Source organism: Pecten maximus, chromosome 18 (genome assembly GCF_902652985.1).
Source record: "Pecten maximus chromosome 18, xPecMax1.1, whole genome shotgun sequence".
Taxonomy (NCBI): Eukaryota; Metazoa; Mollusca; class Bivalvia; order Pectinida; family Pectinidae; genus Pecten; species Pecten maximus.
The window spans coordinates 2,437,660-2,465,598 of record NC_047032.1 but is presented as its reverse complement, the minus strand read 5'-3'; the positions used below and the strand labels follow the sequence as shown (position 1 = coordinate 2,465,598).

The 27,939-nt window shown below is 36.1% G+C and overlaps 1 protein-coding gene across 2 annotated transcripts in view; it reads left to right on the top strand.

Annotated features, from left to right (window-relative positions):
* Nucleotides 1-718: 718 nt before the first annotated feature.
* LOC117317163 overlaps nt 719-27,939 on the top strand; it is a 46,133-nt gene continuing 18,912 nt past the window's right edge. Inside the window, exons 1-3 of one of the 2 annotated variants that reach the window (XM_033871963.1) lie at nt 719-975; nt 13,577-13,685; nt 20,235-20,581. In XM_033871963.1, coding sequence (XP_033727854.1) covers nt 861-975; nt 13,577-13,685; nt 20,235-20,454 — 444 coding nt within the window. In that variant the 5' untranslated portion in view covers nt 719-860 and the 3' untranslated portion in view covers nt 20,455-20,581. Of the gene's footprint in view, nt 976-13,576; nt 13,686-20,234; nt 20,582-27,939 lie in introns of those variants that run through there. The other variant, XM_033871962.1, reaches the window with a different exon arrangement.

Here is a 27,939-nt window from a genome sequence, read left to right as displayed (position 1 = left end):
CACGTCCTTAAATTACCCTGGCTGTTAATAGGACGTTAAACAAACCAACTGATTTTGTCATTCCAAACATTGGGCTCCTAGCTTATTTCTATTATTAGAATGGAGATTGTGATAAAATGCCATCAGATCTCTTGTTTGTCTGTATTATTATAATAATTATTATTGACATCCTAATAATTATACGAGGAAAATGTAGTGTACAAAATTTATAGATCTATATAAGAAGCCTTGCGCCAAATATTACCCAAAAGTAACAAAACTGGGAATATATGTCAAAGACTCGTATTTCTATAACATTCGAAATGGTACGAAATCAAGAATGAAAAAAAAAATAGAAAATAAAATGGGAACGGCATATATCACATTGGGCAAGTAGAAAATTGCACGACTTTTAAGAAAAAATCGAATTCTAACAGTAGACTATTGGAAAAAAAATATGCAAATTATTTACAAGATGGTGAGCTATGTCGTAAAACATATAGGTAAAACGATTTGTTATAGAATCTACTTTGTATTCATAACATAATTAGATTCCGTCCCTGAATCTACCGCGGTAGCACTACATGTGCTAATCGATACGTCTCACTACATGTACTTTAGATAAGCCAGCCTTCAATGTATTTATCTGGAACAGACTATAGCCATTCGCCGTCCCTTTGTTTTGATTCTTTTGATTGGTCGAGGGGGTGGAATGTCAAGGTCATTCGATATGCAGCGCAATTGGCTAGTCATCAAACCGATACACACGCATTTTAGTCACAACAGTGTATTCTTGTTGAAAATATGGGTGTTCTGGAGTCGTACGACATCGGATAGTGTTTAGTTACTACGTAGAAATGTGAAAGTTGTCAACAAACATCATGGATTATCGTGGATTTATTACGTACACCTTGTGTGTGTTTCTCTTTGCACTTTCACTTTGTTTATCGGATGTTCTAGAGACTACAGTCGAGGACGAGGATACCGATGTCCCAGGTAAATCCATAGATTTATTTATCTATAAATATCTGTACGAATCATTTAACATTTGGACATTTTTGGAGTCCATTCGGTGTTGTCAAAATATACACATACAGCTGTCATAGGGTGAAAAATATGTAAAGATGTATTTACATAACGTTATATTATTAGCACAGTGCAGGAAAGTGTGAACCCTACTGTGAGTGTGACATCTGTATCCACTCTCTCGAAAATTTTGTCATGTACTCATGGCACTATTCACTTGACAAGTCATTGTCATGGGCATTGCTTTTGTGGAGATATTTGATGGAGAATTTTAGATCCTTTGGTGAAATTATTGGTACCTTATTATTAGTAAACATAGGGACCCGATTAATGGATTATACAAAACATGATCAATGATCGTAATCAGTTGATACATGTATGTTTTTGACTTCCCAAATTTAGATCTGACTATTGGGTTTGAAGGGACATGTACATGTCTATTTGACATAATGTTTTGACCCTTCAGATTTCTCAGAAATATGGGGCAGTTGCCAGGTACTGACCGCAGGCCGGTGGTTTTTCTCCGGGTACTCCGGCTTCCCTCCACCTCCAAAACCTGGCACATCCTTAAATGACCCAGGCTGTTAATAGGACGTTAAACAAAAACAAACCAAACCATTCTCAGAAATAGTGATTTGACTTCTGAAATTGCAAAAAGTCGGGTCAACTGGATGACCTGGGATACAGAGTAACGCTTGATTAGAAAGTAGACCAACTTCACGCAATACTCTTGTAAACATTTGTAGGTAAATATATAATGAAAACCCCAACTAATTATGTTGGAAATTAAGTGAACAGCGATCCTTAAGGTGAATGTCACAGAGTGGAAAACAGAATTAGGATATTACGTAATGATAAGTTATATCTTTGCGAAAAGATTCAGACTTTTTTTTTAAGAACAGGTGCAATTATCATGTAACCTTGAACATTCAGTCCATCTTCTGTGTGAGAATTCGAACTGCCTAACCTAAATGTCAGTCAGGCCTTGCACAAAAGTCTTCTTAGAGCTGTACATGTGGTTATTCGGTCAAGAGCAGGAACAATAACGCCCTGACCCAGAGGTTAGGAATTGGCCACTCCCAGGAAATATTTATTAGCAGGGTTTATATTTAGATGGACATCAAAAATATAAATATAATCAAATTGAATAGAACACTTAACCCCTTTGCTGTGTCAATTAAGAACCATGTATATATATTAACTCAATAACTGTCTTCTAAATCTACACCAAAAGTTATATGACAAACAGTCTATTACAGAGGGAAGTGATTATGAAGCCTTGTCAGTGGTAAATCAGCGACTAATTATAACTAACTGCCATAACTATTTGTAACTGATAATATAATATTGTAAGAAATGCAGGTTATTGTAGATGGCTACAGAAGTTGGGGGGGGGGGGGGGGGGGGGGATGCAAAAAGAAGTCTTACCACCAAATTACAAATTTTACCCATTTAGATGAAATATCCAAGTTAATATATTGGTGTAAGTACGATAATCTGTGAGTGTTGAAACTAGCCAGAGTTTCCTCTGGCACTGATACCAGACTTAGACCTTAAGCTTCTGACTGATAATACATAGGTATAAGTAGGTAATTTGCCATCTGTAAGAATGTCTCAAGTCTACCTGTATGGACAAGAGGAAACTTGGGCTGATTTATAATTATATGGATCAAACATTGTTCAGAAGAAAACAGAATTTGATAATATTTTAAATTTTATGTGCTTGCAATCTGATAAAACAAGGAAAATGTTTTTTCCAAGTTACATGTAACTCATATCAACTTATAAGCTACATATATTTTTAGTGCTGTTTACATACGGCTCACTTAAAAGCTAGGTTATCATGCATATGTTTGAGGGGACTTGGTTACGAGCTGTTGTTATTTACTACTTTTATCCGACCTTTTCATCAGTTTGAAATGGGGTTTTTTCCCTTGTCACTGTATTTTGATCATGATGTGGAGCTCTTTGTTCGAAGGACATGAACTATGACTGAGAGAAGAAGGAGTGTTCTGAGCCCATAACTTATTTTGGTAGTTATTTAAAAATGTGGGTGGAGCAAACGTCCCCTTTAATTTATATTGACTTCAGTAAAAAGTTCAAATTATACCTCAGTATTTATAGATAAGGTGTAATTAACTTACAGGAAACGTTAAAGATGAAATGTTTTGATTGTAAATTAATTAATTTTCACAAAGTTCTAAATGTACATGTTGTATATATGTATTAAAATGGATGAATTCATATTTTTGTTAAATTGAATATATGTCATAATAAAATTACACAATTCTCATTACATCAGAATATTTATATATATTTAATTTGATGGCAACATATATATATAACAATTTAATAATATAACATGAGTTGAGTAGCTGTTCTTTGTATATATCAAATTGAGTTTTATAATTTTGCCTTAGTGGTCTTCCTCACTTTCGAACTCGGAAGATCTAATGTAAAATCAGTACTTAGTATTAGAATTTAGCTGAGTACTTCGATTCTTCAGAAAAAAACTTTGGGTTGGTGGCCTGTCTAAATTATATATTATATATACTCTACATAATTTCAGCTTTTTGTGCAATAGTATTTTCCGTGATCAGAACAGTCACAACTGGCCAGGGCCCCCTGTAGTGTTGACACGTATACAGTGTTAGACTATCAACTGTTTTATGGGGTCTGTTCAAGATATGGTTTACTGAGAAAGATAAGACAGGACTGAGTCCCAAATAAATGTCTTAGAATCTTAGAACGTTCTTGTTTTCATGAACATTTACCCGAATTAACTCTCAATTTCCCGTATGTACGTACTTTAATATAGTTTAAGCGAGTTTAACTTTACAATTGAAATGTACTACCTGACACAATTGTTCATTGTTACACTGTATACATGTACAGTCAAACCTGTCTATAGCGACCGCCCAAGGGGAGGCAGAAAAACGGTCACTATAGACAGGTTGCCTTTATAGACAGGTCAAAATTATTGCACCAACCAATTTACTTAAAACTGCCATAAATAAATTGCCATTGAACAGGGCATTCAGAAGACCAGTCAGAAGTTAAATAAATGCATAAACTTTATAAATATGAAGGTTTTAATATTTAATGATTTGTGGACCCACACACAAAATATAACTCAAAATGGTCTTATAGATTTTTTTTTTAATTTTGTTCTGAAATAATGCTATATGTATCTATCAAATTATCTCCCTTTCTTTCATAATTAAAGAAAAAGAATACACAATAATTAATTAATTATTATATTTGTGTTACTACTAATTATTGTATGTTATATAGTCTGACTTCTTAAAACCAAAATATTTTTTTTCTGACCCAAATTGAAATCCGGATATTTGTGTCAGTTTACGACTTTTTATTAGTATTGACTAATTAAAGATGGCGGCAGTACAAACGCTAGTACCGACAGCTAAGATTAAGAAAGGCATTATTGGCCTTTCATGTGAGTAAATCTTGTTGACAGATATGACCAGTGTTTGTTATTGAAGTGATGTATCCTAGTTGTAATCACAAAATTAACTGACCGTGTCAAATGAAGCCACCTGTGCACAGTTGCATTGTAATACCGACACGCATGGTGACCCGACTCCTCTCTTACTGAGCCCCAGGCCAGGGCAGCTACAGTAATTATAGGCTAACAGGTGGTAGGGGTCTTTTGTTTATATACTCAGGCCAGGGTTGGGGTGCTCCTTTGTTTGTATAATCAAGCCAGGGTCGATGTGTCTGAATTTTCCGGGGATTTTATGAGGGATGACTGCCGAGAGCAGAAAATGGCTGACAGAAATCGGTCGCTATAGAAAACAAATTAGCGACCGCCGTTCCGAAATCACCGGTCGTTAGCCACATTAGACAGGTAGTCGCTATACAGAGGGTCGTTATATAGTAAAATCTCACGGGGAATCTTAAAACCGGTCGTTATAGACAGGCAGTCGTTATATGCAGGGGGTCGTTAGAGCAGGTTTGACTGTATACCAATTGTTTAGAGGAACCAGGACGTATCTCCAACAGGGAGTGCCTAGAAGTAAAGGGTCGTATCTCAAATTTATCAATTTTTAGATTTTGATAAATTGCAATTCTGACTGAGCTTTTCTTAATTAAAGAATGTGTACTTTATATCAATGGAAATAAATTGTCTAATTATTTTAAATTAAATCACATAGTATTTTAACAGAATTAGACTATTTCAATTGATATTATGTACAAATTCTATAAGAAAATCTCCCTCGTAGTTGTTATTTATTAAAATCTAAAAATTGATAAATTTGAGATACGGCCCTTTACTATATTACATCGGATCAGTTTTGAATTTTTTTTTTTCATTTAATCAAATATTAGAAATTGTTTTGATTTATTCAAGTTATAAGATCGTAAAGCCTTATATAACAGTAAGATTGATGTTCAATAATATAATTGGTTAGGGAGTGCAATCATCTTGAGAGACACATATACCACAGGGCCACGTCACTATCATATCGTTTTGTAAACGCAATTAAAGGTTATGAGTCGTAGGGTAGACATATATAAGTGTTTACAAAACGATATGATAGTGACAGTGACGTGGCCCTGTGCATGTACATTACAAAAATAGCTAGACTACACTAACACTGATATTTATAACTGGGGCTAAAAACTTGATACAGACATGTTGCTGCAGCTGTATAGAATATGCTTTAGAGAAATTTGTTGTTTATTCTGTCGGACAGAATATAATATATACCAGGGCAGTGTTTTTTTTTTGGGGGGGGGGGGACAGTATGAAATCTAGGGGGGATTATTCAAGATGCCAGACATTTGACTTTATACTTGATAGTCAAATCTTTAAAAGTAATTTGTTACATATCATAATAAAGAAAGTCAAAACTGTTTTAGTTCTTAAACAAAAGTATTTAATTCATACTTTAACAAATCAAACTATCAAAATATATAAGATAATTTATTTAATCAGGGCTTTTTGGGGGGGCTGTTAATGGGCCCCATTCCCAATTGGAATTATTTCATTTTAAAGCCAAATTCCCAAAATTTGCAGTTTACTCCTGAAATTTTTTTTCCCAATTCACCTATTTTCTTCCCAAAATGGGACAGAAAGGCCGAATCCCAAACCAGTGAGAAAAAGCCCTGTTAATATATTCATATATTGAACAATATATCTCATTGAGATGAGATTTTTTTTTTGCAATCAAAAACCAATTATTTTAGGATAATGTTTTTCCTTAACAACTTCAACATGTCACCCTCAAAATTCAAATATATTTGAATTCATTATCAAGACACGATCCTTTAAAATATTCTAATTTACATCTGTACATCCCACTACATGGTACATATATAATGATTAGCTATAATATGACAGCTGATCGGACTGTAAATGATATATATAGCAATTTCTGATCTCAAATATCAATATTCAAAACTAGAGACCAAGGGGAACCCATGGCCAAGTCAATTTGAAATGAGCGTTAATAAAATCGGGGCTCAATTAGCAAATTTTTTTTAAAAGCACTCGTCTGTCAGACTATATAGCTACCTATATATATATGGCTTGGTAAAAATTAAAAAGTACTCGTCCAAATCAAAAGTTAACTTATTGGGAAAATTTTAAAAACTTAAGTGTTTTTTCTAATGTTCGAATTAAATCTATTAAAATCTTATAAGTACCAACAGCAAGTGGACTCATGTTTGTCTGGCATGCTCTGTAGCATTCGTTCCTAACTTAAACTATATAATCAAGATATAAAAAACGTCCAATGATCTGAGTTAGATGTGATCATCATAAAATACGCTGAATTTTGTGACAAATTGCTTCTTTCGCAGTGCATGTTCATGCAACTTTTAATCTTGTTAGCTCAAAGTAATATAACCCGCTGATACAATGTATGCGCTAATATTTTACCATTTTTCTTATAAAAAAAGGATTCTGTAACAGCCAATTTATAGGTAGAGAGTTTTATTTTAAGATACATGGATTAACATGAAAACTCGTCCGGCAGAATAAAAATCACTCAATTCTGCGAAATCTGCTGGCCAAGACGAGCGGATGAGTACTTTAATCGGGCCCTGCATGATTCTTTCTCATGGTGATAGATATATATATATCTCTTCTTGAAGTGTGCTAATTAATATAAATATACTTAACAAATTTTAATGGTTTAATTTAAACTACATGTAATAACAGTTGAAATAATGAAGATGTAACGCAGAATTCATATTTTCAGCCCGCAATCATATGATGGCCTGCCTTTCTATCTGTCGGACTAACTCCTTTTAATTAGAATATAAATTAACATTCTTGTTTAATCACTTTTTCTAAGATAATCTCTGGATCTTTTGATAATACGTTCAGTCATTCTCTGGGCCTGTTTTCATCATTTCTTATCTGTAGCTGTAGCCTCAAAGTCATTGGTTAAATTGAAGCTTAATTGAATATTTATTGATTTGACGGAATCAATATCTCGTGATCAGTTTTAAACTTTAAATCAGAAGTAATCAGCCCAGGTTTACCACGAGAGCTGCATTCTGGAAGCATTCTGCTGATCGATTTCTTCTTTCGCAAGATAATTACTGTTCCATCGCAAATGAAATTTGATCAGGCAATTGTATATCAAATTGACTTGTGTGATATGAGTGCATGTTGCTTTTGCAGCAAAAAAAAACAACCCAGCTTTACACGCAATTACTAGTCTAGCATGCATGCAGTGCTTATTTTGAACTATTTGGAATTCTATTCTATAAGCAATTTTATATTATAATACTAATATAGATGGACAATTATACTGCTCAAGGTTCCAAAACAAATTTGTAAACTTTTGGAATAAAAAGTATTTAAATAGTTCTGCCGTTGCAAATTTTATTTGATAATTTATTTTTCAGTAGATAATTATAAGCCATGTACATGTGGTATTTCAATTTCAATCTTAGCCTAGCTAGGGTATTATCAGATCTTGAGATGGTTGGCTATTCAAATCATCCTTCATTCGTATAGGCCCACTCACTGTCGGGGCTAAAACATGATGAAATAATAAAAGTAATATTAATAAATCTTCAATTTAATCTAGCTAGTCATTTAGTTATTAGAAAAAATTATCAATGTTTAACCTGAAGGTGTAAAACAGGATTAGGAAATTAACTCGAAGTCTCTGAAATATACCTGTACAGTGAGTATACAAGTTCGTTATTAAATCATGCTAAGCATGGACTTCATGCAAACCTTTTACAAATTGTACAAATTACCTATATTGATCCCATACTGTTTAACTTATTAACATTTATGCTGAACACAGCTGTTGTCTCTAATTATAGACCTCGCTTTAGCTTGTCATTGATCACGTACAGCTGACATGTTTTAATGCAAACATGCAAAATAACACCTTTGAACGTTCAGATATGAATTAGTTAGACCACATATGTATCCATGTAAAAGTATAGATAATGATAAAAAAAATTATCATACAGCTGGTTCATTTTTATCACGCCTGGCATGGACATCTAGTTGAATAACATTAATATCTGAATATATATATAAAGTGTCTATATACACCGCAGGGGAATTCGACCTACTCCTAGGAGCATGGTCTATACCGGCTCCTAATAAGGTACCCGGTGTTTGAGACAGGGTCTAGAGACAGGGTCTAGAGACAGGGTCTAGAGATAGGGTCTAGAGACAGGGTCTAGAGATAGGGTCTAGAGACAGGGTCTAGAGACAGGGTCCTAGAGACAGGGTCTAGATATAGGGTCTAGAGATAGGGTCCTAGAGACAGGGTCTAGAGACAGCGGTCCCAGAGACAGGGTCTAGAGACAGGGTTTAGAGACAGGGTTTAGAGACAGGGTCTAGAGACAGGGTCTAGATATAGGGTTTAGAGACAGGGTCCCAGAGACAGGGTCTAGAGACAGGGTCTAGGGACAGGGTCTAGAGACAGGGTCTAGAGATAGGGTCTAGAGACAGGGTCTAGAGATAGGGTCTAGGGACAGGGTCTAGAGACAGGGTCTAGAGATAGGGTCTAGAGACAGGGTCCTAGAGACAAGGTCCTAGAGACAGGGTCTAGATATAGGGTTAAGAGACAGGGTCCCAGAGACAGGGTCTAGAGACAGGGTCTAGAGATAGGGTCTAGAGACAGGGTCTAGAGATAGGAGCTAGAGACAGGGTCAAGAGACAGGGTCTAGAGACAGGGCCCTTATATATATATATATATAATTACTCTGGAGATGGTCGTGTCCTAGTATTTGTTCCCAGACTTTTGGAGCCATAGCCATATGTGTATGTCCACCCCAATTTCTAATGATAGCTGATCATCAGATTCCTAAAATATTCAGATCTCTCCTGAAAATTACCTTCAAAATATCGAATTCACATTAGTTTTCCTACAAAAGTGAGACAAAAAGACTTAGCTTATACACGTACCCTTAATGAGTTAAAAAGAGCTCTACACAAAAAAAATTAATACAAATGTAGAAGAGTTTCCCCGAGATATAAAACGAGATATAAAACGATTGAGATTGATTCGTACCTTCAGATCTTTCTATTTTGTTGTCATTCATTAAGCTTGATATCAACATCAAACTGTAAATTTTCTTTAGGAAAAAACAAATGGTAATAAAGCAAAAGATTAAAGAGATGTCTAAATGGTTTCTAATTGAATTATTGCCTATCCGGCCTGCTGGCTAACCTCGAGCTCACTCCCTGCTCCTCGAGGTGTCATGTTGATCTTGATCCCCATAAAGTGTTTGACTTTTGTTGGTTGATTTCTTATATTATTTCCTCTACATTATAGAAAATCTGACAGGGCTAGATCTATTGTCTGCCTCCTCCCGGCCATCACGGCCTTCACAAAATCCACGTTAGCTAGCTTTAGTAAATAGATGTAAGATTGATTACTTTTTGCAGTTTGTGAGCGTTGAATGATCCCTTAGGTCACATTCATGACCGAAGTTATTAAATCATGAACAGCGTTCTTTGTCAAGTTCATGCTACACCTTAATCTGGCCAGCTAGTGCAGAAAACATGTATGTTTGCTCTGATTGACTCTCGTGATCCTGTACTCTGATCCATGACCTACCTCATGAATATATATATAATAATTAAAGTTTGTATTGTTGACAATTAAATACATTAATTGTCCCTGTCCCTGTTTCAGTTTTAAGTGTTCTGTAAAGAAACAATTTATGTAGATGAGTCCAGGTTTTATGGTCTTATTTTAATGTGATTTTTTTTTTATTTGTCCTATATGTTTTTAGCCCACCATCATCAGATGGTGGGCTATATATATTCAAATCGCCCTGCGTCTGTGGTCCGTGGTCCGTGGTCCGTCCCTCCGTCAGTCCGTCCGTCCGTCCGTCCATAAACAATTCTTGTTATCGCTAATCCTCAGAAAGTACTGAAGGGATCTTTCTCAAATTTCATATGTAGGTTCCCCTTGGTACCTAGTTATGCATATTGCATTTTGGGACCGATCGGAAACAACATGGCCGACAGGCAGCCATCTAGGATTTTGACCATTGAAGTTTGTTATCGCTATTTCTGAGAAAGTACTGAAGGGATCTTTCTCAAATTTCATATGTAGGTTCCCCTTGGTGCCTAGTTTTATGCATATTGCATTTTGGGACCGATCGGAAAACAACATGGCCGACAGGCAGCCATCATTGGATTTTGACTATTGAAGTTTGTTATCGCTATTTCTGAGAAAGTACTGAAGGGATCTTTCTCAAATTTCATATGTAGGTTCCTCTTGGTGCCTCGTTATGCATATTGCATTTTGGGACCGATCGGGAAACAACATGGCCGATAGGCAGCCATCTTGTATTTTGACCATCGAAGTTTGTTATCGCTATTTCTGAGAAAGTACTGAAGGGATCTTTCTCAAATTTCATATGTTGGTTTCCCTTGGTGCCTAGTTATGCACATTGCATTTTGGGATTGATCGGAAAACAACATGGCCGACAGGCAGCCATCTTGGATTTTGACCATTGAAGTTTGTTATTGCTATTTCTGAGAAAGTGCTGAAGGGATCATTCTCAAATTTCATATGTAGGTTCCCCTTGGTGCCTTATTATGCATATTGCATTTTGGGACCAATCGGAAAACAAGATGGCCGTCAGGCAGCCATCTTGGATTTTGACAATTGAAGTTTGTTATCGCTATTTCTGAAAAAGTACAGAAGGGATCATTCTCAAATTTCATATGTAGGTTCCCCTTGGTGCCTAGTTATGCATATTGCATTTTGAGACCAATCAAAAAACAACATGGCCGACAGGCAGCCATCTTGGATTTTGACCATTGAAGTTTGTTATCGCTAATTCTCAAAAAGCACTAAAGAGATCTTCCTGAAATTTCATATGTAGGTTCCCCTTGGTGCCTAGTTATGCATATTGCATTTTGAGACCAATCGGAAAACAACATGGCCGACAGGCAGCCATCTTGGATTTCGACAATTGAAGTTTGTTATCGCTATTTCTCAGAAAGTACTGAAGGAATCTTTCTCAAATTCCATATATCGGTTCCCCTTGGTGCCTAAATCTTAAATTTTATATATAGGTTTCCCTTGTTTGAAAAGTACTAGAGGTTTCTTCTGTATTTACACAGATTAGTAAGACTTAGAAGAAGAGAAAAGTAGAGAAAAGATCAATCTGACATGGAACCTATGAAGAACATTCAATGGTGGGCGCCAAGATCCCTCTGGGATCTCTTGTTTAAATAGCTACCTCCAGCACCTATAAGTGTGATTTTAACATGCTGCATATCAGAAGAAACCATGGTATGTGATTTTGATATGGCCCGAGTCTCCTTCTGTTGGTCCATGAAATGATCACTGCCACACAGCGGATATATATATATATATGTCTCTGCATGGACTGTATATATAACAGTGTGGAATTACAGTTTCTGAGACAGATGACGACTGTCGACAGAGAAATGAACAGCACATGGTTTCGTGATGCAGGTTGATGAAGGTCATGAGAATGTTTTATGTTCGACGCCACGATCTTCGTAAGGATATATCCAATTTCCTTACACTTGGGTGATATGGAGTCAGACGTGTTTGATAGTTGTTGATATAGTTATTGGTTCCATTGTCACCATCCCAACTCTCATTTGAGATTGTGACTTAACCTCAATTTGACCTAGATTTGTATAACAAGTGTCGGCGTGACCTAGATTTGTATAACAGGTGTTCATGTCGTCGTGATCTAGATTTGTATAACGGGTGTCGGCGTGACCTAGATTTGTATAATGGGTGTCGTTGTGACCTAGATTTGTATAACGGGTGTCGTCGGTGAAGCAGAAGACAATTTCAATTCTCTTCCGGATCACCTTGTCTTATTCTCCTTTTCCTTTTAAGGACTCGATCTGCATGAAAATCTTCTTGTCTATATATTGCCCTCATTTAAACAATTTTGTATTTGAATTATGGTTTTGTTTTTTGCTAGTATTTTTTGTTGTTTTTGTATCATTCTGATTAAGAATCAACTAGATTGTCATTATACACCAGGGCTTTATCACCCATCTATTTGGGTCCGTTAAACGGACCCATTCCCAATGACAAAAAAGTGTGATTTTTCCCAATTTTCTACTTGAAAATTCCCAATTCAAATGTATGAACAAATACATTATGTTGAAACAAAAAATTCTTTGATTTCCAATCTATTCATAGAATAATATTTTAATAATCATAGACAATGTTGGTAAGTTAGGTTGATTTTTTGTTTAAAATATTAAATAAAGTAATCAATATGTAAAAGTTGAACTTTTTTTCTGATTAAAGTTTCAAAGTATTATGTAAACCACCCTCCTACTTCAAATATCTACCCTGAAAATAGTTGGAGCAGAATGATCTTCTCTTTAAAAAAATTCTATATAAAAGAGTTATATGATACTTATATATACATTACTTATAAACCCTAGCTACCATATTATATATATATGCAGACAAGAAATGATGTGTTTAGTTGATACAATGGCATTTGTCTAAATTTCCCAAAACAGCTGTTTTGTCGATCAATTTTTCCCAATTTGACCCCAGGGTCCATTTCCCAAAAGCCCCTGATAAAGCCCTGTACACTGTGTTCATATACTGTCAAACCTTAAGCTTGTTATCCTGAAGTCCGTCAGAGATATTCTGAGTATTCAAGATAGCTAACCGAGCATATTTCATATAGAATTTTAATGTTGGAACTGAATTATTACTTCAACTTACACAGGATTTATCTACAAGTTATCAAAGTTCAAAATATTTAATTAAAAATTGTTTGATAAGTATAATCATACGATCTTCATAATTTTGAAAATTTGATCATAAGTCAAGGAGACCCCTGATTCTGAATGTAATAATCAGTACAGTTTGATCATAAGTCAATTATAGGAGACCCCTGATTCTGAATGTAATAATCAGTACAGTTTGATCATAAGTCAAGGAGACCCCTGATTCTGAATGTAATAATCAGTACAGTTTGATCATAAGTCAAGGAGACCCCTGATTCTGAATGTAATAATCAGTACAGTTTGGCAAATATTGTGTCCTCATTTAAATATTTGTTGATGTCTAAATATTGATTGTATTTATTACAGATCATTCATTCCCATCTTGGACCATGGTGCACAACAAAAATGTTACGTGTGGTACCATCAAACCTGGCCTCAAGTTCCCTTCCCAAACCTGGACGTGTGCCGACGCTAGGTGAGTTTATATGCAGTAACTTAAGCTGTAAAAAACTGCGATCAGTTAATAATTAAGCAATATAGAAACATCACAAAATTGATTTTCTCTCAGTTTTATATGGATTAAAAATATTCACTTAAAACTTTTGCAGTTTTCAGAAAATGATTGTGAATTTCAACTACCGTAACTTGATGAGCTATTATACATAATTAGTCTTCTGACAATTGTTTGGGTTATATGTGACTCTCATGCATTGGTAGTTAGTTACCTTTGTGGACATGCTGACCCATGACCTTTGACCTTTTTAAAAAAACCTTTGATCTTTAATTGCAATTGGCTTCAGTATCTAATTAACTGTAAGATAATTAGGCTTTCATATTTGATATATGTGTTCCTTCTCACAATACTTTATGGTACAGTGGAACCTCTATAAACCGAACATGCATGGGACATGACTATTTGTTCGGTTTACAGAGGGTTCGGTTTGGAGAAGTTGATCGAAAAATGACCGTCGAATTCCGGATATAATTGGTCGGACGATGTTTGATTAGAATGCACCCGATTACAAACCGGCACGTACACACGTAGACAATATTTGGTTTGTCTGAATAATATGCATATTATGAAAGTTAATCAATGTATATATTGCAGAATATATAAGAAAGGCAAATGACTATAACTATAGTTTTAAACAGTATTTTCACATGTACAACTACACTTTACGATCGACCTACATTTTGTTACATCCGGTGAAGCTTCCGTCATGTGGATGGGGCCGATAGTCCAATACGGAATATTTTACATATCGACTAATATTAAAGGGTGTGAAGATGTTTTTTTCAATATCAATTACAATTGATCAGATGATACTGGTCGTATTTCCCACATAGCTGTTGTCTAAAAAAACATCACAGGCTTCATTTACGAAAACAACCCCCTTTGGGCCTCATTTAAATTAAATGCGAAACTCAGGCTTCTAGCTCTACTTGCATTGAGAAGATAAACGAACCGACGCGCTTCAATGAAGTGTGACATTGTTTCATAATTGTCGTGTTGATTATACACTAGGCCATCCGTCATAATGCCCCCTTGGGATATATATTGGATACCTGTACAAATCACCTACGTAGGTCCCGAGACAATAAGGCTTCACGCGATACCCGTCACAGTTGTTGTTTCACGGTTGACTGGCCTGACCTCGTGTCATAATCGCTCAGGTAAGGCCGGTTTTCAGAAGTAATTTTTGGTATATTTTAACAGGAACCAGACACAAAATCAGTCCGGTGTTCGGAATTCAGAGGGATCGGTATTTGGAAGTTTTTTAATACTATATTTAAGAAGGACCAATTCCGTACAATGTCAATTCGTTCGGTATTCAGAGGTGTTCGGTTTTTAGAAGGTTCGGTTTTCGAAAGTTGCACTGTACATACATACATACTACATTTGCAGACTTGCAGGCTGACCTTGACTGTGACCTTTGACCTACATTTAAAACAATAATTCCTAATTTCAACTAACTAGGCGTTCAGGCTTTGTTGTCACCTAACAATTAAGTCTTGTTTGTGTTAAATTGGCTCTATAACATAACAAAACATATTCATGTTAATCAGATAAAAATCATCACATAGCTGCTGAATGCTGATGGTGTTAGGTAAGGATTCACAAACAAGTGATGTTCTTCACACTCTCGGTAAATACAAGCTCATGAAATGGAAATTTGTTCTCCCGGATTCTTGGTTTACAATATTTGACTTAGGGCTGGATTAACTTCATTTTTATCATAATGAGGATCGATCGTAACATCAACGATCTGACATATTTCTTCAAAGTGCATTATATTCTTTAAGAGAATGCAGTGTTTTCTTTATAATTTGCATCAAGACTTTAATCAAGGTAAATATTTATGTGGGTATTTCGATATGTCAGAGAGATATGAGAGAAAAACAATTGAAAGAGATTCAAGTTCATTGCAATAAATATATGATGAACACAACAGATAGATTTTGTGAACTTTTGTAGATAAATTAACAGTCAATATTCCTTTTCACATTAAGGCTGTATATAAAAAAAAAAAAAAACTCATGATCATGAAATATCTGAATTTAACTTAATGATATGGTTTAGAGAAATAATATCTGTTCTTAATTTTTGTATAAATTAGTAAAAATTAAATTTGCCAATTGGTTGATAATCTGTAATAGGGATCCTTGGCTTCTGATATCTGTTTATGTACATGCCGACTAAACCAGTCAAACGAAACATGATCAAATTTGATTAATGGGCGGTTTTAAAATGAAAGCACATTTGATTAATTAAAACATTGATTGAATTGGTACGTATACATTTTGTGAAAAGTACCCCCAAATATATATATACACTGGTAGATATTTTCAGAACGTTAATGATTTTCTGAGTTAAAATACAAAGAAAAGGAAGGAAGGGGAAAATGACGTACATGACCTTAAAATTGTATGCCAATAACTGATATATATATACAATTAAGCAGATTCCTCTATATATGAGCCTACAATATTATACTGTATCTTCAAGTTGGTATATTTGTATCAGACTATAGTTCAATTCATTCAGCCAGGTGAAACATGAAATCGTACAGCTCAAGTTTGAGAAAATGTTTTTAAACCAAAAAGACAACAAATTTCCTATAATGTTTTCAATTTTAGCTTTGTCTGTTTAATAAATCACCTTGAATTAAGTGCCATCAGTATGCCTGTTTATGTAAGGCTATGTTAGGATTATGTAGATCTTCTACAGTTATACGTATATACTTATCCAGTCTTAAGACGATTTATATGGATTTGGTCAAATTACTGTTTCTTGTCGGCATTTACCATTGTCAAAATTACAAACGACACTATTATGCTTCATTAGATTTCATATCCCAAACAAAATGTTTAACTTCCATATCATACATGTACATTTATGTATACCACAGTATACATATACCACAGTATACATAAATGTACATGTATGATGGTGAATCCATGCAGGATAAGAAAGTACGTAGGCCATGCTGACAATACGATCGGCATGACCTATCCACGATCAATGGGGATCGACCTCTGCCGGACAGCTCAGAGTGACATTCATAGCTTTACTAATTTAGCTTCATGATGATTTTGATCAAACACCCAGTTGACCGATTCAATTTCTGGTGCTTATAATTATATTATAACTGTCTCGATCTTTTAAGGTGAAATACAAAAAAAAAAAAAAAAAAAAACATGACTGTCAATGTTATTCATCTGTTGGGACTGTTTCTCTATTCAGTTAATCAATAGGCTTAACAACACAAAATACAGAAATGGATTTTGACAGATTAGCAGGTACTGCGACTGATTAAGTAATCAAATAATTTTGATTAAGTCATTTATAGCGATGTATGTACCATATGTTGTTCTATAATGATTCAGGACATTTCTACAAATGGTACTACATGTACAGTTAGCAATATTAAATCCTCAAGCAAGGGCAGGTAACTCGTATCAATATCCTAGAAACGCTTTAAAACACGAACCCCAATTATAGGGTTTAGTATCCGGAGGATTTAACTGTCTTTTTCATTCTATACAAATGCATAAATTACCGTAAAATATCCATAAGGAATCCTATTGATTTAACTATGTTTCGTATGTTAAAAATGGCAAAAGGGTAAGGAATGCCGATTTTTTGAAAAACTGAATTATGAATATTACCGTGATTCCGGCCGAGTCAAACGCCTTGACCATATACTGGCTGTGTTACTTAGGCATTTCTGATTTTTTGTGTATATAATAATATGCATGACAATCCGGGAAACACATGAAAATGTCATTTATTCGAGACGGGGGTCACTGAACAACATCGTAAAATTAAAGATGGCGGTCGAAAGAAGCGCCGAGAGACCCGGATCTAGGCGGTACACAATACACATTTTCTCTCTAGTTTTGTATGGAATCCATTAGTTTGAATTACACAGCAAACAATCAAATCAATTTAAGCATCAATATTAAACAAATGAAACGTTTACAACAACAGATGAACACACCATTTCATTGACGAAGACTCAACGTCATATTGAAGTCAACTTAACCTAGTTTTGAATGTACGCATTTACAGACTTATTTTTTATGTCGACTGCAGTTTATCACATATACCAACATTACTATCATTTGTTTATATATAAAACACAATTAATTAAATCGTGTTATAGCTACACTGAGGTGTTATTACTACCTCGTTAAGATATTTGAATCTATATACTTTCAGTTTCACTTGTTAAAAATTTAAGAAGGGGAGTAACTTCCACTTAAAATGGTCATAATGGAACATTTTACCTACACTATCTTACATAAAAATAGAAGAATTTGTTCTGTTTTTAGTTTGAATATTACAATTGGCCAATTCTTACACCATTTATACAAACAAAATCATATTCAACTTATCAAGATGCATGGAGTACACGTTTTTTGTATGTTTGAAAAAAATGCCATTTTAGGACAGTGGATTTTCGTTTTTTTAAATCGTGTAGAAAATTTGTTTTTCAACCGATTTTCAATCTGTTTTCTGTTTTGTAATGAGAAAACATAGATAAACAAATGAAAATACAGTTTATACATTATATAAACACATATTAAGGAAAAAAATGGTTGAGCATTGCTACTACAGTATACGTGTACTTGTTTACATGAAAATTTGAAATGATATATTTTTCAATTTCACTGAAACCTCTCAATAAACCCTCAGATGACCATCAGCTGGGTCACATGGGGTCTGAACTGGAGTCTTGTTCCAAGTTTGTTAAAATATGTGTTGATCCAGAGATCCTACAGTGAGAGAGGCGTATCAGCTGAGGTTTATAATGAGATATCTACTGCTGTGTTCAATAGACCACAATAACACCTTCCAGGTATTCAAGGAGTGAGGCAGGATTAAAGTCTTCATCAAAATAACATTATAACCAGTATGCCGAACCGTTGTGGGATGATTTTATAGCACAATAATGGCTCTTACATGTATATACAACAGCAGATGTTATTTCTATAATGATCATATAATTTGAAATTCTCGTTTGTATTATGATTGGTTAACTTTAATACTTCTCTTCAAGTATACTGTGAAAGTATATTCTCAATTGGAAATATAGATAGCAAAATTTGGTTTTAGTTTACCTTCAAATCAATGATTTAATCATTAATAATTAAAAAAAAAAATTCCAATGATTATTTGTTGAAAATCTTGCTCTTTAAAATTTGCGAGAATTCAAGAGGGAAAGATTTAATTTGAGAATTATATAATATAAATGTGTATAAAACTCAAAAATATAAGCAAAACATACCTACATGTACAACACATATAAATAATTCACACTCATTGAAGTTGTCTCCCCTTTGAGTTGGAAATCACATTTGAATAAACTAGAAATATCTTTAAAAAAGATAAACGGCATAGTTTGAATGCTGTTGGTTATAATGTAAAACTGATGGTGAAATAAATTAACGAACTAATGTGTTTCAGCACGGATAACAAACTTATATCAGTTTGAATAATTGTTTGGTGATAATTATAAGGACTGCATTTTAATCAGGAATATAATTGTATTAATGTGTCATTTGAAAAGATACATCCACTTATTTAGCTTGCATTCAATCTTAACTTTGTTTCATTTTTAACTGCATATCTGCATTTTACATTTACCGCTACATTGACCAATCACATACTTCATCTTGACCAGTAACGCCACCTGTCGCGTCATTTCCGGGGCCAAAAGAATATTAAAATGCTATGCTGAAAAATATAAAAGTGTATAGTACATTGTATGTATGTTGTAAGATTGTGAGTCGTACATGTATAGGTGTTTGAGAAGTTCCAAATGCAGGCATGCGAAGTTGTAAACCTGTTTCAGCTCTATCTGCCTGCAGATCAATTCAAGGTCACACAGATACATTTTGTAGCTAAATGGTCTCTAAAAACAATAAATAGTGATAAAGCTGGAGTCACACTGCAGATAAAATCAAACCCTTGAAGTTGTCAGATCTCTGAGCCACTCTCCCATGTCTTTATACACCTTTTAAGAATAATGTTCCATTTGTTTTTCATAAAAAATGAAATTGATGTAATGTTAACAACAGACATATAGTTCTTTCATTGTAAATTATACATTTCATAGATTTTATCAACCAAATGTAGTTATAGAGCAAATGCATGCATGAGTCGACTCCGATTCAGAGATTTGAATAAAACACAAAAATATACCAGTATATATATATATATATATATACTGTACTCTGTAATGAAACAGAGGAGGCCTTAGAGTGTTTTTCCTTTTATATGTAAATGAATTAATATTATAAGTGCCCAAATTTGTCAACCCTAGAACCACCAGACATATATATATATATATACCGGTTTGTGATCGAATAATGAAAAAAAAAAATATTTTTCAAAATTGCAATCTAAATTTATTTATCAATATATTTTGTCTGGCAAACCCATGGATTCTGTTAGCTGTACTAGATCAGATGTTGTGACTAAATTTTACCCACTCCTTTTTATTTTCCTTCATGACAGAAACCTGCTACATGTACATGTACTGATAAACTTTTGGCTTCTGATGCTGGGCTTGGAACGCCAGACCACCACACTTCAAAACAAACCAGTTTGCTGGGCTTGGAACGCCAGACCACCACACTTCAAAACAAACCAGTTTGCTGGGCTTGGAACGCCAGACCACCACACTTCAAAACAAACCAGTTTGCGCATGCATAATGCAGAGATTTTCCAACAATAGAAACAGGGTCCGTTAAAAGGACCTATTCCCCAAAAAAAATCTTGTAAAAAATTCCCAATTTGCCACTAAAAAATTTCAAAATTTGAAGTCACTTTGAATGATTAAGTATGTTTTATAAACAAAGACCTATATTAAGGTAATTTTGAAAAAAAATTAAAAAAAACATCTAAAGATAACAAAATGAAATAAAAAATAGTACAAAGGCAATATTCATCAAAGAAAAACTGAAATTTATATGAATTTCACTTATTTTTTGTTTTTCCCAATGTCACATTTTGTCGCGTAGAAATTCCCAATTCAATGGACCCTGAACCAAGTTGAAAACTTGTAGGAGAATCCCTGTGATGTGACGTATGTCATATTTTCTGTAGCTCGATATTTACATATAGAGAGTGGATCACCGCATTAGAGATTCCTCGTTATCAATCGGTAGTTTCCCAGTTTTGATTGTAATAATGGAAAACTATAATTGATCGATTCTCACATATTATATCATCATTAGGGTATATTCTTCATTCAACAAATTGTTGTGATTTATCATATTGTTGTAATAAATATCCATAATAATTTATTTGCTTCAAAGACATACAAATAAAGAGACTTTGAATGAACTGAGAGCTGTAAATAGAACGTTTAAAACAATACAAAAACAAACCACCCTCTGAGTTAAGATCTAGCTAAATTATATACATTTATATAGATACAGTCTGAAAATTGGCCTAACTAAATCACAACACATCGTGAAGGAGTGTTCCACCCTAACCATGCAGTTTTATAAAACTATGAGACAGTTGATCATGATGATTATTATAAAAAGGGTTTCTTCCTGGGCGTTTTCAATCCTACAACACTTTATCAATTCAAAACTTCTTTATCTAAATCCCAGAATACATTTTTTTAATTCTTTATTTTCTATGACAACATTTTTATTAAACATAGTTTGATGTATTCTTAAAATTTCCCTTAAACAGAAATTTCCCGATGAAATACACTTTCATCAATACCATAACAGTTTTCTCGCGTAAATCAAATAAAGTCACAACTTTTACATTAGTTTTCCCAACTATTACAGCCATCTCGTATATACTGACTATACAGAGATTGTCACCTAATCTTTTCTCGATAACATTACGCTCGAATGATTTCCTTTCACCAAAGCAGTGCCAGTTGATTTGAAATCAAGCAATAGATTTGATTCCAAGTGATTGTCAGACACTGTTGTTGACCTGAGTGGCTGGCAGATCTGTGAATATATTGTTCTTTTCCATATCCTCACCATGTCAGATCCAGCATCTCTCAGGAAGATTAATCGTGTTGTTGTAAAATTATGTTTGGAGCTCAGCCAGCAAGCTGAAGTGGCCATGGGTTGTAAACCTCATTCACTCAGTCAAATGATGTTTTATTTTATTTTGTGTCATTTATAAATCTATATCAAATGCAGCATCGGGATCTCTGTCTTTATCACAAGAGTAGATTCAAACAGATTTAATTTTCTTCTCAGAAATGCAAGAAAACCATATTTTGATTAACTAATATATATATATATATTGTACTTATAGAAAAGTTGGGTGGCCTGGAAGAAGTACTGTATAGGCTTTGCCCAGCCTATAGCTAGGGGTTTCTCTGTCTGCAATGCCCTTCATGGCTCTGAAGCTGACCCAATAGGTAAATTTCTCTGGGCAATGAGTATCACTCATTCATACCAGTTTGGGTTTTCTCTAAATCAAATTTTCTGTTCATCAACCTTAAGCTTGTGGGGTTAATTTCTCTACATGGGTCTGTATATCAATCTTGTGGGGTTTCTCTACATGGGTCTGTCCATCAACCTTGTGGGGTTAATGTCTCTACATACATGTAGGTCTGTATATCAACCTTGTGGAGTTTCTCTACATGGGTCTGTACATCAGCCTTGTGGGGTTATTCTACATGGGTCTGTCCATCAACCTTGTGGGGTTTCTCTACATGGGTCTGTACATCAGCCTTGTGGGTTTTTTCTACATGGGTCTATCCATCAACCTTGTGGGGTTTCTCTACATGGGTCTGTACATCAGCCTTGTGGGTTTTTTCTACATGGGACTGTCCATCAACCTTGTGGGGTTTCTCTACATGGGTCTGTATATCAACCTTGTGGGGTTTCCCTACATGGGTCTGTACATCAATTCAACCTTGTGAGGTTTCTCTACATGGGTCTGTCCATCAACCTTGTGGGGTTTCTCTACATGGGCCCGGGTCTGTCCATCAACCTTGTGGGGTTTCTCTACATGGGCCCGGGTCTGTATATCAACCTTGTGGAGTTTCTCTACATGGGTCTGTACATGAGCCTTGTGGGGTTATTCTACATGGGTCTGTCCATCAACCTTGTGGGGTTTCCCTACATGGGTCTGTACATCAACCTTGTGAGATTTCTCTACATGGGTCTGCCCATCAACCTTGTGGGGTTTCTCTACATGGGTCTGTACATCAGCCTTGTGGGTTTTTTCTACATGGGACTGTCCATCAACCTTGTGGGGTTTCTCTACATGGGTCTGTATATCAACCTTGTGGGGTTTCTCTACATGGGTCTGTATATCAACCTTGTGGGGTTTCTCTACATGGGTCTGTCCATCAACCTTGTGGGGTTTCCCTACATGGGTCTGTACATCAACTTTGTGGGGTTTCTCTGCATGGGTTTGTACATCAACCTTGTGAGGTTTCTCTACATGGGTCTGTATATCAACCTTGTGGGGTTTCTCTACATGGGTCTGTCCATCAACCTTGTGGGGTTTCCCTACATGGGTCTGTACATCAACCTTGTGGGGTTTCTCTACATGGGTCTGTACATCAACCTTGTGAGGTTTCTCTACATGGGTCTGTCCATCAACCTTGTGGGGTTTCTCTACATGGGTCTGTATATCAACCTTGTGGGGTTTCTCTACATGGGTTTGTACATCAACCTTGTGGGGTTTCTCTACATGGGCCCGGGTCTGTCCATCAACCTTGTGGGGTTTCTCTACATGGGTCTGTATATCAACCTTTTGAGGTTTATCTACATGGGTCTGTATATCAACCTTGTGGGGTTTCTCTTCATGGGTCTGTACATCAACCTTGTGGGGTTTCTCTTCATGGGTCTGTATTTATATCAACCTTGTGATTTTTCTCATAATCTGTTCAATCTTGTGTGTTCACCTGTAGTCTTTTCAACCTATTGCCCAGATTTCATAGAGTGTGTCCAACCTAGTGGGTTTATGTCTGGACATGTCTGAACTTGTGGGTTTATGTCTGGACGTGTCCAACCTAGTGGGTTTATGTCTGGATGTGTCCGACCTTGTGGGTTTATGTCTGGACGTGTCAGACATATTGAGTTTATGTCTGAATGTGTCCGACCTTGTGGGTTTATATCTGGATGTGTCCGACCTTGTGGGTTTATGTCTGGATGTGTCCGACCTAGTGGGTTAAATCTCTCATTGTGTTCCTTGTGGAATTTTCTGTGTGTGACCTACATATACATACCTAGTAGGTTTTTCTCTGGGTGTGTCCGATCTAATGGGTAAATTTTCTCTAAGTTTGTCCGACCTTGTGGGTTTTCTCTGAATTCATGTCCAATTTAGAGGGAATTTCTTTGGGTATTTACAACATATCAGGCTATTTCTGGATGTGTCTAATCTAATGGGTAAATTCTCTAAGTTTGTCCGACCATGTGGGCTATTTCTGCGTGTGTCCAACCTTATATATACCTTGATCGGCGATTGTCACCCTGTTTCCAGATTACCGACCTGTCTATTGAGAGTGAGTTTAGATAATTAAACATGACCAACAAGTGATCACAGCGTAACAGTTGAACATCTGGGGAGATAGTATTAAATAATGCCAGCCTATTGTGTGACATGTTTACACAAACACGGCTGTAATTAGAGCCAGCAATTAATGACTTGATGACAGTCAATCCATTAGCCTGATGTTTACATATTGACAGTCAAAGCCACTAGAGGCTGTTTCAGAGGCTGACAGGTCACTATTGAGGCCATTGTTATTTTGTAATTGTGGAGGTCAGGATCGATCAACTACATATCTGGTTCTGTACCTGGAGGGATCTGCCTGCTGTTAATCTTAGAAAAGATGAATCACATGGCTGTAATTATCCTACTCAATCACCATCACTCTATACCCGCATGTATGTAAAAATTCGGCTAACCAAAGATGTTTCATTTTCCTGCACTTTTTCTCCCCTGGGATGAATATGGCATGTATGCATATTCAGTATGTGTAAATTAAAGCTGCTTACTGTTGGCCATGATGAGCATCTCAATTGACTATATATGGAAACAAGTTTCAAATATGTAATAAAACATCAATATAGATGTTTAAGAGTAACATTCTGTATGCTTAAATACACTTGAGATTCATGTCTTTTCAAGTTAGTGTGCTGGTTTATACATACATGTAATATAATAGACTATTAATAGTGTAAGATATGATTTTAATTAACTGTTTTTTACCTTTGTAGTTTTATAAATAAAATAAAAAATTTCTTGATGTACATAATTTTTACAGTCTGCCTCAGACAGGTCACACCTGTAGTCCCCCTCAGACAGGTCACACCTGTTGTCCCCCTCAGACAGGTCACACCTGTAGTCCCTCTCAGACAGGTCACACCTGTAGTCCCCCTCACACAGGTCACACCTGTAGTCCCCCTCACACAGGTCACACCTGTAGTCCCCCGTCAGACAGGTCACACCTGTAGTCCCCCTCAGACATGTCACACCTGTAGTTCCCCTCAGACAGGTCACATCTGTAGTTCCCCTCAGACAGGTCACACCTGTAGTCCCTCTCAGACAGGTCACACCTGTAGTCCCCCTCAGACAGGTCACACCTCAGACAGGTTACACCTGTAGTCACCCTCAGACAGGTCACACCTCAGACAGGTTACACCTGTAGTCACCCTCAGACAGGTCACACCTCAGACAGGTTACACCTGTAGTCACCCTTAGACAGGTCACACCTCAGACAGGTCACACTTCAGACAGGTCACACCTGTAGTCTCCCTCAGACAGGTCACACCTGTAGACTGCCATACCTTGATGATGTTGATGTTGCTGGTTTAAAGTCTCGATTTAGATTACAACCTCTACTCGCGACTCTAGGTTAGAACATTAGTCCGTGGTCGACTGTTAGGTGTTGTCAGTTGGTGTTCCCCTCCTCCTTTCTCAACCCGGGCTTGGGACCGGCTACGGGGGAGTTACTGCCATACCTACATGTCTGTACTATTTATATACAGCTTACATTCATTGATATGGTACTTTATATAGCCAGTAGACATCGTGGGAGTCATTGGAACATATTGCTCAGGTGTCTGAAGTTCCCACCAGCTTGCTCTTTCTCTCCTCCTTCTAATTAACCGGAGTGGATATAACTTCAGCCATATCTTAACTTGCTTCACTGCCACAAGACAAATTACATGTATCAAGATATTAAGGAAATTACGAAAAAACGTCAGTTTGGAGTGAAAAAAACGTGTGGTACACCTTGTGATAAGTGGCTGCGTTTCTCAACACATGTGAGGTACTTCTGGTACCAACTGAATGAGTTTGAGAGATTGCCAAGATCTGGAGGTCACTAAGCCCATTTAGTCTCAGTCCATTTCTACTGTTACATAGATGGATGATGGGCATTTATGAAGGAGTCTGCAGGCACAACATGTAGAATGAAATGTTCAGTCACAAGGCCAAATGTCTGTGTGTACTGTGTAGTGTGTGTATGGGGGATATCGATGTTTCAGTTATCCATCGTTTTTATGGCCCCAAAATCTTCTTTTTTTTTGTACATGATGGACAGATTTTTGTAGTCACTGCCTAAGCTGTAGATGGTAGTCATAGTTTTATCAGACAGATATATCACTAGCGGATCCAGGATGAGGAAAAAAAAATTTTATAGCCTTAAAATAAAAATGCCTACGCCAACCTCTCCCCGCTTATTGAAAATCTTACCCCCAAAATATTGCAAAATTTGCTATAATCATTTCATTTTCCCAAAATTACTGGAGCCCCCTTTTCAAATTCCTGGATCCGCGCCTGTATATAAGGTTGATTCAAATTTCCCAGTCAAAACAAAAAATCCATGTCTGAGTAACACAGCAATGCCATGTGATATCAATCAAGGTTCATGACAGATGTATATATAACCAAGGAAATCTCTAAAACAGGAGGCATGCACCAGGCCATGTGTAACGGTGGTGTGATTGCCAGGATCTTCTACAGGACCAGGGGAATTGTGGGTAATAATGTGTGTTAGAACTTGATCCAATCAGATAGGATACTCTGCTTTGCCAGCAGGAAGAGAGTTAATCAAGCTTAGCAAACAAACATTACAGACAACATCTAGAATCTACATCAAAACAATGGACCTTTATTACTGTGCTATAGAGTTACAGTTATGTAGCTCTGGATGAGGGACGGACAATTTCTGACAGGTGGTTGTCATCTGACTTGTTACAGAGGGACGGACAATTTCTGACAGAAGGTTGTCGTCTGACTTGTTACAGAGGGACGGACAATTTCTGACAGGTGGTTGTCGTCTGACTTGTTACAGAGTTATGTAGCTCTGGAGGAGGGACAGACAATTTCTGACAGGTGGTTGTCGTTTGACTAAAGCTTGTTACAGAGTAGGGGCGGACAATTTCTGACAGGTGGTTGTCGTCTGACTTGTTACAGAGTTATGTAGCTCTGGACAAGAGACGGACAATTTCTGACAGGTGGTTGCATTTGTCGTCTGACTTGTTCCAGAGGGACGGACAATTTCTGACAGGTGGTTGTCATCTGACTTGCCAGAGAGCAGTGTAGACAGTGTCTATGCTAGAGTCGTACACTATACTGTAATGAAGTTTAGTCCATTTTCCTGGTTTAATCTTGCAGCTGATTTACCTTCATTTTCTAGGATCCTTAATTTTGAGAAGGTGCGAGAGTATATAAATTCTCCTCATCCTGTATCTCACTAAAAGCATTTCAGCTATATATTTAAATCACCTGCCCCAAGGGCAAATTATAGAGCTAATGCTGGTGGTCGGGTGTCCATTGTCCGCTGGCAGTCCATGTGTTGTATAGAATGGTTTATAGTTTTAATATAACTTCATATTGAATGGTATAACAATAGAACAAGATTAGCGAATTAATCTGTGTAGATGTGATATTTCAATGCCCCCGCCATGAAATAGCATTTATCAATGTCTTTTTAATTACAGACATTTTCTAGTTTTAAAAGTTTTGAAATTTTAAAGTTGGGCACAATTGAACCTGACCTGCATGTATGGTGATCCTATCTTGGCACAGACTTGATATAAGAACAGGGGCCGCGGTGGCCGAGTGGTTAAGGTGTCCCGACACTTTATCACCAGCCCTCCACCTCTGGGTTGCGAGTTCGAAACCTACGTGGGGCAGTTGCCAGGTACTGACTGCAGGCCGGTGGTTTTTCTCCGGGTACTCCGGCTTTCCTTCACCTCCAAAACCTGGCACG